The sequence below is a fragment of the Dendropsophus ebraccatus genome, chromosome 12 (assembly GCF_027789765.1).
Source record: "Dendropsophus ebraccatus isolate aDenEbr1 chromosome 12, aDenEbr1.pat, whole genome shotgun sequence".
Taxonomy (NCBI): domain Eukaryota; kingdom Metazoa; phylum Chordata; class Amphibia; order Anura; family Hylidae; genus Dendropsophus; species Dendropsophus ebraccatus.
In genome coordinates, this window is record NC_091465.1 from 21,133,306 (window position 1) to 21,146,648 (window position 13,343).

The 13,343-nt window shown below is 41.2% G+C and overlaps 1 protein-coding gene across 1 annotated transcript; it reads right to left on the reverse strand.

Annotated features, from left to right (window-relative positions):
• Window positions 1-1,442: 1,442 nt before the first annotated feature.
• LOC138769038 (nicotinamide N-methyltransferase-like) lies at window positions 1,443-9,624 on the reverse strand. Its single transcript, XM_069947201.1, has 3 exons — window positions 9,463-9,624; window positions 4,373-4,580; window positions 1,443-3,505 (listed from the first exon to the last, which is right to left on the reverse strand). Exons 1-3 carry the CDS (start codon window positions 9,611-9,613, stop codon window positions 3,082-3,084), a joined length of 783 nt encoding a protein of 260 aa, XP_069803302.1. The 5' UTR covers window positions 9,614-9,624; the 3' UTR covers window positions 1,443-3,081.
• Window positions 9,625-13,343: the final 3,719 nt, after the last annotated feature.

Below are 13,343 nucleotides of genomic sequence, written 5' to 3' on the forward strand. Positions count from 1 at the left end.
ACATTACCGTGCAGGGAGAGGTATGCCGGACCCCAGTATGTATCGGCGGGCCCCTAACTGTCACATGCGACCTCTGGCCGGGGACCGGAGTGGCGGTATACGGCCACCAGCACTGGAACAGGGAATGTAAGAGTATGTTTTTATCCTCCCCCTCCCCAGCACTTGCTAAAAAAAATGGGTCTGGCCAGACTTCTCCTTTATATGCCCTACTCTCATGATATAATATAATTCAACTTTTTACGTTTTCCAGACTTCACCCGCAAGCCAAATATCCCTAACTTTTTGTGAGTAATGTATGTCTTCCTTGGGACATTTAGGCTGTGTTCACACATGGCAATACACATGGCACCCCTTCCATCCAGCACTTTGGTGACATAATCAATGAGATTGGGATGACATGATCTGCCTCAGTGCATACTCAATCTAATGGACTATATACTGTATGAAGCCTCTTGGACCCTCTTTGCCATCTTCTACCTTACTGTATTAGGCTATGGTCACACAGAGTATGGGACTGTCTGTCTCAGAAAAGATCATCCCGGCCGATACTGCAGTACTGGGCAGATGCTCTTTAGCGCCACTGAGTTCTGATGCAGGCGCATCCATGGGCGCCCGCATCAGAACTCCCCACAGCACACTATGGAGCGTGCGGCCGGAGCCTCTCACTCTATTGTGTGAACTCACATGACAGTTTTCTACGGCGCCACTAGGGATCCGGGCTGGAGTGTACACTCACCGGGCACTTTATTAGGTACACCATGCTAGTAACGGGTGGTCTTCTGCTGCTGTAGCCCATCTGCCTCAAAGTTCGACGTACTGTGCGTTCAGGGATGCTCTTCTGCCTACCTTGGTTGTAACGGTTGGCTATTTGAGTCACTATTGCCTTTCTATCAGCTCGAACCAGTCTGCCCATTCTCCTCTGACCTCTGGCATCAACAAGGCATTTCCGCCCACAGAACTGCCGCTCACTGGATGTTTTTTCTTTTTCGGACCATTCTCTGTAAACCCTAGAGATGGTTGTGTGTGAAAATCCCAGTAGATCAGCAGTTTCTGAAATACTCAGACCAGCCCTTCTGGCACCAACAACCATGCCACGTTCAAAGGCACTCAAATCACCTTTCTTCCCCATACTGATGCTCGGTTTGAACTGCAGGAGATTGTCTTGACCATGTCTACATGCCACTTTACCAGAATGATATTAAAATTTCATATCAAGTAGGGTGAAATGGAGAAAAGAAAACTATTCTACTTTTTGCATTTTGTTCTAAAAGAGGGTCTTCTGAGTTACTTTTGTAGCTTACTATGATGACATAAGATATATATAATATCAATTTAGCCTATACTAAATGTTGACTATATGACTAGATACCTATAGGTTCTCCTTAGTCCAGCCGTGACGTGTCCAGGATGATAAAGTGTGGACTCATGAGGCATAATCTACTTATGAATCTTTATTCAGACAGGAACTGCAAATATACTGTATAATGCAAGTTCACAATAAGCCATAGGTTATTAAATAAACATTTAAAGGGTTTTGTAGGTACATAAAACTTACCTAAAGCAAAAAAAAACCAAAAACTGCTTGGTGTTGGTGTCGGTGATGTTAGTGCTCTCACTGCTGTTATTCAAAGAGTCGCATTAATATTGGGTTACTATTGAAGCCTTTTTGTCTTGTCACCTGTAGTGCCATTCTACTGTATGTTCCCTGATGAGCCTGCAAAAGGGGAAACACGTTGTGACCCCCAAATTTATATCTGTTCTTGAGTACTATTACACTTGGTAATTGGCAAAACAATTTTTGCCAATTAATTCGAGAAAGTCAGAGAACTGGCGGAACATGTTAGGTTAAAACCATAGAAATTTTTTTAATAACTATTGCAGAGAGCCAGAGAAAGACTGCAGTTATATCCCAAAGGGTGAAACAGATAATAGGTTACGAGGGGAACAGACATTGAGCTTTATCGCCTGGTGCCTAGGGTCCACAGGATATCAATGCGGGAAACCCCGGCTGGGGGATCCACTTATACAGTACATAGTGTCTGCTCCCTCATTGACACATTTGTCATAATTGTATAAGCACCTTAAGAGGGCAATCTGCAATAGTGTTTTATATTGATTTGCTAGAATCTGGACCTATTTTCACAAATCGTTCAAACACCGTTCAGTGTAATAACACGTTGTTTGGTCATTCTCTGGTCAGTCAAGGACGAGCGCAAGAAGGACTGTAAGTAACAATCATCGCCCTGAGTAATAGGGTGAATGTCATAACGTTTGAGATCGTTTATCACCAAATTCATCCCATGTAATACCACCCTTAGGCTCTGTTCATACCTTGTTCGGGGTTTATGTAGAAGGTATTGTATATATGGCAGCATACATTGACAATTGTCCACCAAAAAACTTCATGAAGTACATATACCAGATGACATACATGTTATACACATGTTATTTGGGCCACTGTAAGGTGAAGAGCATTCTGCAGCCCTTTCCTATACATTAAATACATTGTCTAGCCTATTAACCCCCAGTGGGAGGACAATTTTTAGGTATTTCTTGGGTCAATGTTTGACAAATACTCTTGGTGTTTTCCTGGCACATCTTCTAATGGACCCAGATTGGAACACTGTAATGAGTCAATCATACAGGAGAGGTCCAGCAGAAAATAACCCCATCTGGAGCCACTCACTTCCCATCGGAGTATAAATGGAGGGTGTGCCCTCACAATCACCGACTTGGGTGGACCATGTAAGTCAGTAATGTTTGTATCAGACACTGCACTGCCTACACACATGGGGAGGTGCCTGGCACTGAAGGATAGGCTATCAATGTAAATGCCTGGAACGCCAGGGAACAGAAGGCTGATCAATGCTCCACTTCTAGTCATAAAAAGTACATGCATAGCATAGATATCACTGGGGAAAGCATATACGTAGTGCTACTGAGGGACAGATTACTGCAAATTAGTCAGAATTTGCCAAGTCTTCACCATTACCCATGGTTAGCTGTGTGGCTCGAGCCTTATTGCTTATTGCTAAGAAATTACGATTAAGCATATTTGCATGAAGACTATTATTCCTAGATCTACTTGTCTCTGTGAGCTACTACGAATAAGCGGGCCTTATAATCGGACAGATTGCTTTTCGCCTCCCTGTCAGTGACCTCACTAAAATCGATAGAAAGACCTTCAGCAGTAAAAGCATTCTTCACAAATTTCTCATCATACTTGAAGGCATGGAACCTCTCCTCCCCCACCATGTAATATGATGCATTTAAAGCCCCAAATAATATCAAGTGCCCTCCAGGCTTCAACAGCTTCACAATCTTTCTCAGACTCCTATTATAGTCATCTTCATCTTTACTTGTGGCATCCAGGAGCAATGCAGTCATCACACAGTCGGCTGGGGGTAGGATCTCCGGGTCTGCAAGATTTTCTTTATGAAGATCACATTTCAAGATGGGCTTCATAGCAGCCTTCAGCTTCATTTCTGGGTCCAGACTCTGATCCCTGGAGCAAGAATTCAATAAGATCCACTTAATAAACTGCAATCAACTGGGGCCTAAATGCTGTTAGCTATTGGATGTTTAGTTAATGGGTCCAGGATGCTGTAGTAAAGACCTACTTCCTGTGATGATTATGTGTTAAAAAGCTGCATCAGTTATGTCAAGGTTCCTGGAGGGTGGGGAATTGCACAGCACCAATCACAGACTTTCTATGTCATGCTCCACCCCCAGGTACTGCACTAAGCAGGACACAGGGTATCAGTTTCTGTCTGAATTTTGTATTATGTATTAGTATAGATATAACAAATTTTACATTACATTACATACCCTGTACTGATCTTAAGTTTCAGTCTTTATCATGCTCCATAGCTCCATAGTAGAAATTGTAACAGCTGGAGTATAGTGTACCAGCTTTACCTGTGCTAGCGATAGCGTAAGATGCACCAGAGAGCGGAGTCTAAGGGGTTGTTGGTTTTTACCAGAGACTGCTGCAAGGTGGGATGGATTTGCTGCAGCACGTGACCCCCCCAGGTCCCTACCCCGGCGCGAATTGCTCATGGAGGCGGCCGAAGTAAAGTGAGGTACGGGCCCTGGCATGTAGGCTCCGGCGTCTGGTGAGTGGGGAGAGCTGGTGCAACAGCGGCCCAGGACACAGGTCGCTGCCGCAGCTTTGACTACATCTGCCCCTTGTATAGGTATACTACTGCAGTCAATAAGACAACCATTTCATTGCGTAAAAATGGAACATGATTATAAGACCATATACACCAATATATAGAACCATACGACCCAATACAACACTAAAGATACTAGAGTAATAACAGGCGAGTACTTCATGTGGTTTGGTTTTTCTTATGGGTAACAACTTGACCTTTTTCCTGTGATGTCAGTCATCATTTCTGACGTGTGGGACCAGTCGAAAGCTCCAGTTCTTGTGTGCAGCCATTTATTCAACTCCAAGACGCATGTCTCATTGACACGCAGTAAAGTGATCTCTTTGAAAAATTCACAGACAGGATAAAGATAATGGATACCAGAGCCTAAGCTGATGTCATAGATACGGTCTCCTGTAATATGGCCTGCGGAAAAAAAAGAAAGTACAATGTTTCATGTCATATCTGATATAATGGAATGTACTGTAATGTGAGATGGAGAGAAAAACCAATCCACAATTAGGCTATGTTCACACAACGTATGTACGTAACGTAAAGCTCATCAGCTCAGCCATATTAAAGAAATAGATTGTCATGAAATAGGTGGATAACAAGAATGACGGTCCAAAAACTCTTTTAATGAATGTGACTACCTCAAGCCAAATATACCCTCAAAAAGACATCAACCTCTCAGAAACCCAAGGTTCAGCCACCTAGCCCCTGCCCGGCCCAGAAAATGGGAGGGTGACTCGACACACAAGACCTAAAAAGGTTGAGGGATCGGGAACTAAGATCTTTTCAACAGTAAATCATGGTGCGTGTAACCTGCGGAACTAGAGGTATGCTCTTGACCAGTACACATCACATCAGACAGGCGCACCCTGTCAGCCTCCATGACTGAATTAATTTAAAAGTAAAGAGTTCTCACTCAGACAAATATCCATTCAATACTAATCAATAATAAAACACTAAACTGGTACTTTACGAGCCAAGTAATGCGAGTTGCACTCCTACATAGTTATGTACTTCATAACCAGGTACTTAGAAGGGTGTATATCTCCTGGCAACCCAAAGCTAACAGAGACAACAATTGGGAAGATACCAGCCAAGGGTCTGTCCCATCATATGTGCTCCATCTTTTGAGAATCTAATTTTATATTGCGTAATGTGGTTCCAACCCAACAACATGATGATGGAAAAACATTGGACAGCAATACAGAAGTTGATGAATCACAGATTCAGTACTCTACCATAAATTCCAAATGGTCTACCTAAGCAAAGTCACCAAAGGTAAGTACTCAATTCATGCCTTACTATGCCATTGCCATATAGCTGGAGTGAGCAAAGAACTGACCAGTGCAATATGAGGTCTACCAAACATTACCAGGTGTATAAGGTAAGGCAAACAGCAACTACAACCTCGATACCAAGCTCAGAGATACAGATGGCCTCTTCCAAGAATGCGACACTATATGACAGAGCAAACCGAGGACAGTAGAGAAGACAAAAGTCTGTTATTGCGACTGGGAAACAGCTCTAACAAAGCAATATATCTGCACATGTCGAATATAGACCTCACTTCTCGCCAAGTGGAAACGCACCAATCTGAATCTAACCTATCTCTGCAACCACAGGAGTCACCGGCATCTATGAATAGAGACAGTTTGGAATTGCTGCGTTGGGTAGAGAGTCAACAGGTGGCAATAATCAGAATAAGTTTTTGGATCAAGGACCCTTCTACAGGCTCTAGTGACTATTGTTTCACTGCTCTTACAGTAAAGAACCCCCTTCTGTGCAGGAGTAGAAACCTTCTTACCCCTAGATATGGAGGATGTCCCCATGTTCTTGTTCCTGTATAAATAGATCATGGCCGCTTTATATAGTTATACTTACTGTAGATATTAGGTTGCCCCTTAGCCTTTTTTTTTCTAAATAAAGTAATGTTCTTTTTCTTTCTTGGAATTGTTATTGCTGCCATGTTTAAGCCTGGTCAAGCTTCACTATGTCCTTCTTGTGTTATATATTGTAAGGTAATTATAAATACAGAATGATCTCCTTCCTTCCGGTAACCTTCGCCATCTTGGCACGCCAGATCCAACTGCCTACACGTTGTCAGTGTGAGTAACATAATTTGGGTGTATACCAAGGATGCATCTGTGCATGTGTGTATATACTGTATATCTGTGGTAAATGAACTGAGTCCATTAGCTCCTGATGAAGTGAGCGAAACGTACGACGGGCTTTTGTGCCAGACCGGGGGGGGGGGGGGGGGGGTCTTAGATTTCAGTGCTGGTTCTGTGTTCACTTACTTTATTTTTTGTATGGTTGTATTTTGCTATCCTAGCCCTGGTTTTGCACTAATCTTACTGTGATTTTTGGATTAATCTATGTAGGGGTTACATACAGTTCTACTTCTGTACTTTAGTTATTTGACTGTCTAATTTATCCCAATTAGTTTTTTTTATTGCATACTGATAGTCATAGGGCCCAGGCTGCCATACTAATAGTGACCACTAGATGGTGATGTTGTTTTAACATCTACTACTATATTAGATCTCTGTGTTTTATCCCATATTCTATTTTATGTGTTTTTATGAATTGATTAATTGAAATAAAGACTTTTGTCATGCATCTTTATCTATTTGTGCAATTTCTTTGGTTGTCTTTGGATATTTGTTGCACTGTAGGACATTATTGGCAGGATTTTTGTTGGGGTTATAAATACAGATTGTAACCCCACATTGCAAATATATCACATCACTAGAAACACATCAATCATACAGAGTCTATAGGGAGGCTTACACCGGCACTACTTCTGGCATGGAAACATAAGTAGTTGGATGGGTTGTGGACTAGTGTGATCCTACTTCGGGGGTGCTCCTTAGTGTGTAGACTCGGAAATACAATATCACTTGGAAATACAAAAAAGTTCAGGGCACTCACCCGTTTGTAGTGAAAATTCTTTATTTCTTATTTCATGGTGCGGTAAAATTGCACACTGATCGGAGCAGACGCCAACCTGTTTAAAGCGAGATCATGATGGCCATTTCGCGCGCATGCGCGCTTCGTCGGATCCGACGAAGCGCGCATGCGCGCGAAATGGCCATCGTGATCTCGCTTTAAACAGGTTGGCGTCTGCTCCGATGAGTGTGCAATTTTACCGCACCATGAAATAAGAAATAAAGAATTTTCACTACAAACGGGTGAGTGCCCTGAACTTTTTTGTATTTCCAAGTGACATCAATCATACACATACATTACACTATATAATACACTATACTCATACCTCTCCACTCAGTATGCCATGGCTGACCCCCAGCGAACAGAAAGCCCCATTCCATCTGTTAAAGGAACTCTGTCTCCTCCAAACATAAAATTAAAGTGTACCTGTCGTTATAACTTTCAAAGTCTAAATTAACAGACGATGTGATATATAGCAAGTTTGCAATAAACAATCATTATTTATTTTGTCGTGAACTTGCCAGAAATCCAGGACTAAACAGAGGAATTCCGGCCAGTACAGAAAGTCACGGGTCAATGTGACTACCAATCACATGACTGTGTGCGCGCTCAGATGACCTGGAGTACACAGGACTTCCTGTTTTTTGACTCTTTGAGAAAAAAAGAGTCCTAAAACAGGAAGTGCCGTGTTCTCCATGATAACTAAAAATAAATAAATAAATGAATGTAAATTGCAAACTTTATATCACATCTACTTTTGGTTTAGATTTTGAAAGTTATAATGACAAAGACACTTTAAAAATCTAAAAAATAAAAGCTAAAAATTAGATATGGAACTAGCAACTTTTTTTTTTACTATTCACTACATATGAGCGAATTTACAGTAATAAGAAGGTGAAGCGCAACGTAATCTCTGTAATCCACTTAACAGCCTTCTGCCTTTTAACTGGCTGCCGCTCCTCCCCGAGTGCTGGGAAAAGCTGGATCCAGCGGTGGGAAACTGGGAGAAGTTTCCCAGGACTGGATCCAGCTTTAGTCAGTGACCGGGGAGGAGCGTCAGTCAGTTAAATGGATGCAGGTTGATGAGTGGATTACAAAGTTAAAAAGGCACCTCTACTATTCCACATGACTTTAGTTTAGTGGTAGAGGGGGATGGATAGGAGGAGTCTCTATTAGCTCTAACAGTGTGGGCTCAGGGAGCCTCCACCAACATGGGACTTAATAATCTATTGCTCTAAACTAAAATGCATGCAGATATCTATTAAGTGCCAACGAGAATGTAGTTAGGAAGACACCTCACTCCTCTTGACATCTGTTTAGACTGTGGAGGCTACATGTCAAACCCTGGATGGATGGATGGATGATAGATAGATAGATAGATAGGAGATAGATAGATAGATAGATAGATAATAGATAGATAGATAATAGATAGATAGATAGATAGATAGATAGATAGATAGATAATAGATAGATAGGAGATAGATAGATAGGAGATAGATAGATAGATAGATAGGAGATAGATAGATAGATAGATAGATAGATAATAGATAGATAGATAATAGATAGATAGATAGGAGATAGATAGATAGATAGATAGATAGATAGGAGATAGATAGATAGATAGATAGATAGATAGATAGATAGATAATAGATAGATAGGAGATAGATAGATAGGAGATAGATAGATAGATAGGAGATAGATAGATAGATAGATAGATAATAGATAGATAGATAATAGATAGATAGATAGGAGATAGATAGATAGATAGATAATAGATAGATAGATAATAGATAGATAGATAGGAGATAGATAGATAGATAGATAGATAGATAGATAGATAGATAGGAGATAGATAGATAGATAGATAGATAGGAGATAGATAGATAGATAGATAGATAGATAATAGATAGATAGATAGGAGATAGATAGATAGGAGATAGATAGATAGATAATAGATAGATAGATAGGAGATAGATAGATAGATAGATAGATAGATAGATAGATAGGAGATAGATAGATAGATAGATAGATAGGAGATAGATAGGAGATAGATAGATAGATAGATAGATAGATAGATAATAGATAGATAGATAATAGATAGATAGATAGGAGATAGATAGATAGATAGATAGATAGATAGGAGATAGATAGATAGATAGATAGATAGATAGATAGATAGATAATAGATAGATAGGAGATAGATAGATAGGAGATAGATAGATAGATAGATAGATAGATAATAGATAGATAATAGATAGATAGATAGGAGATAGATAGATAATAGATAGATAGATAGATAGATAGATAGGAGATAGACAGTAGATAACTAAAATATACTATACAAACCTTGTTGAAAAATAGAGTGAAGCTTCATCAAGGGATATTTTAAAGCGTCCTCTATAAATGGCATATCCTCCTTGCTAGACAGGTAGGTCTCGAGAGCAGTCCTTGTATCAAAGCGATGGACATGATAAAGCTTGTGGTCACAGCTATCCATCTTGAACTATACAAGCAGAGGGGCTTTATCTGTGTCTCTGAGTTTCCTTTTATACACAGTCACATTAGGAATAAACCAATAGGATGTGACTGATATAACATTATGTAAGTGGCAGGGATTCAGGTGACAATCACCTGGTATAGACTGTATGGAAGAAAGATCTGTAGAGCTCATGTTACTGCTGTAAGTGGTGAGGATAGAGATACTAGAAGTAGGAACAGCTATAAACTGTACAACTGATGTGTTAGGAGATAGGACTATATACCCCAGGGTCACCAAGTCTACAGACGGCCATAGGTCTTTTAGATAAAGGTTAATTTAATTGACATTAGTAGATAAGCTAATATTGATAGCATGTTGGGTTTCAACATGTCCAGTGTCTTTTTCCTTTGGGGCATGCTTTCCCATTTAGACAAGTTATGCCCTATGCACAGTATCCAGGGGACAGGGCATAACTAAAGCCCCTATAACGCAGAGCGGCGACAGCAGATTGTTAACAGGCTGATCATTGCCGTTTCAGCATGTTGAAAGACAACAATCAGCCAACTTTGTGCATGCCGGCTGATTGTTGCCTTCTACTACACAAAACGATTATCGGCCGAATACTGCCGTTAATCGCTTAGTGTATCAGGCGTCAAGTTAGTCCCTGGGACCAGACTGTATTATCATAGTGAATAAACCCCTAGACGACCCTGGACGTACAGTTACGCCTTGGATGTCTGTCACCAGACGACCCTGGGTGTAACTGTACGTCCTGGGTGTTTATTCCGCTATGAAGCATGTTCCGGAGCAGAGCGCACTTTATAGCAGGTGGGGGCGGCTGCAATAAAGCCGGGCCCTCACCGTAATGAGAGGCTGCAGCCTGCCACTAACCCCTTAAATGCTGCCCCTCTCGGCAGCCCCTGTCACCCACCGATCGGGCCCCTCCGCAGGCCCGATCATTTTAACAGACCGCCGGAGGTCTCTTAACTTCCTCCCTGCAGGCTCAATCAGCAGAGCGCCTATAACACTGATCAATGCTATGCCTGTGGCCTAGCATTGAACAGTGTATGCAATCCGATGATTGCAGGTAAAAGTAAAATGTGTAAAAAAAAAAAAAGTAAAAATACCCCAAGCCCCTCCCCCAATAAAAGTTAAAACTACCCCCCTTTCCCATAATAATAATAATTTTTATTTATATAGCGACAGCAGATTCCGCAGCACTTTACAATTATATAAATAAAACATGAAAATAAATAAACATATTCTATACCGTAGCATGCGTAATTGTCCAATCTATTAAAATATAACAAGCGTCAGTGCGAACCGCAATAGGCATAAACGGAAAGAGGGAAATAAGTTGTTACATTATATATAGAAAAAAAATAATAAAAAGTGATCAAAACGTCCGAGCTACACAAATAGGATAATAATAAAAACTAGACATCATGGTGCAAAAAATGACATCCTTTACAGCCCCATAGGTAATAAAATAGAACCGTTATAAGCGTCACAATAGGGCCATTTTATTATTAATTGCAAAATAAAAAATTTTTATAAGAAAAACAAAAAAAAAAATTAGAGATTCTGTGTAAACCTGCATATGGTTGTGTTCTGAATGACCTATAGAATAATGCTATTATGTCACTTTTACTGTATAGCGCATTATGTAGACACAGGAACCCCCCAAAAGTTACCATATTGCATTCTTTTTTACGATTTCACCAATTTATATTTTCATAAATTATATTTTTGGGGTTCCATCATACATGTTATGGTAAAATGAAAGATGCCATTACAAAGTACACATATTCCTGAAAAAAAAAAAAACAAGCCCTTACAGGGCCCTGTAGATAGAAAGATAAAAGTGCTAGAGCTCTTAGAAGGGGAGGAGGAAAATGCAAAAATGAAAATTTGTGCGATCCACTGGGTCATTTTGGGCTTGGTCTTCAAAGGGTTAAGCAGTTGCATACAGTTTTCTGTATGCTAGCTAGCTTTGCATAGACCAATTGCTTCTTCCCCCGCCACCTTCTTTTGTGTATCTTTACAGCATATTTTTGTTCCAATTTTGCTGTTCGTTCCAGTGTTACGGAGCATAGCATAGACAGTATAGTGCATGGCTCAGTATAGTGCTGTTTATGCTGAGTGGTCATCATCGGAAGTAATGAAAATGATGATAGCAGGTAGCCCGGGAAGCAGCAGCTGTCGTAGAGCAGAACAGGTAAGTATACCGCATTGTTGTCACCCCTGCAGCCCTGGCAGAAGCATAGATTTGGACTTTATACCAGACAACCCCTTTAAAGGTTTATTGGTTGGTACCAATGTATCGAAATATTGTGTGTGTAGTGTCCCAGCATAGGGTGCTGTCTATTGCACCTGAGTAAGTAACAACCTCACATTCACTTTCAAGTTGTATTATTGTGTTTTCCCCACTCGGTGTCACTACTGCCTTTGTCTAGCTTTCTGCACAGCTGAAGAAACTACAGGGTTAACTGTTTTGTACCACATGTTGTTTTCTGACCATTTATATTGTAGGTGCAGGTGCTTTTCCTTTTTTTCTATCCTATCCTATCCTATCCTCTCTTTCTCCATACGCACACAGCCCTCACCACTCAAAGGAGGGTTTAGTTAGCCACTGTAAGAGGAGTTAGTTCTTGGTGGGAGGATGTAGAGAAATTAATAGCTGTAGGTCCAAGTGAGTGGATATGCAAAAGAAGAGCCCGTGGAGCCTCATCAAAGACTCTTGAAACACAGGACTATAATGTTTTTATAGCCAGATATCCCTCCGGGAAGGACCCAGCCAAGGGGTGGCTCCTGTAAGGAAACCACCAAAACCACCATACTAAGTGGCCCTATAAGTCAATGTAATGACAAGGGAAAAACCAAGGCCAGGTAACCATCCACATACAGCTGTTTCGGGGTGTTGCCCCTCATCAGTGTGGAGAAGGATTCTAGCCACTTAATATGGTGGTTTTGGTGTTTTCCTTACAGGAGCCACCCCTTGGCTGGGTCCTTCCCGGAGGCATATCTGGCTAGTCCTGTGTTTTGAGACTCTTTGATGAGGCTCCATGGGCTCTTCTTTTGCATATTTATGTTTCTCAGGGGGCAATGCACCTAGGACTTTACTGCATTGAGAGCTTTCACTAGCAGTCGGCAGTGTTGTCGTTTGGCTGGTCTCCCTGAGATCAGCAGTTTCTCAAGTGAGTGGATGTCTGAGAAGTAGCTCAGCCACAGCGTACTTCTAGTGAGCCTTTAGACAACTATGCAGTGCTAAGCTAAGGAACTGACCCCAGTGGGACAAAGTTACGGAAGCTACGTATCCCACTGCGCAGTGCAGGACAGCTGGGAAACCTCGGGAGTCTTCTTCGCCCAGATAACAGATAAGGCCTGGGGCTCATACGTATAAGTAGGCTCTTTCATTTCTTCTGGTCACTGGCACATTATTGCATTAGGCAGGGCGCCTCTGGCAACTCCTCTCCTCTCTCTACTGCAAAGCACCTCTCTACTAAAGCATCGATGTTTTACCTCAACTTCCAGCACCTAAACATTTTGTAAAATTTGTACTGATATATATATATTGCACCATTACTACATGTACTGTTTGCACTACATTGATCCAAAGATAACAATTCTATTTTTTCGAACGCACTGGACTCTGGCTTGTCTATTTTGCTTTTACACCTATAAACACCTATACACTCGGGTTAATCTCGTTTTGTGCACTGGTGAGGCACCAATTTTCCAGGGTGGG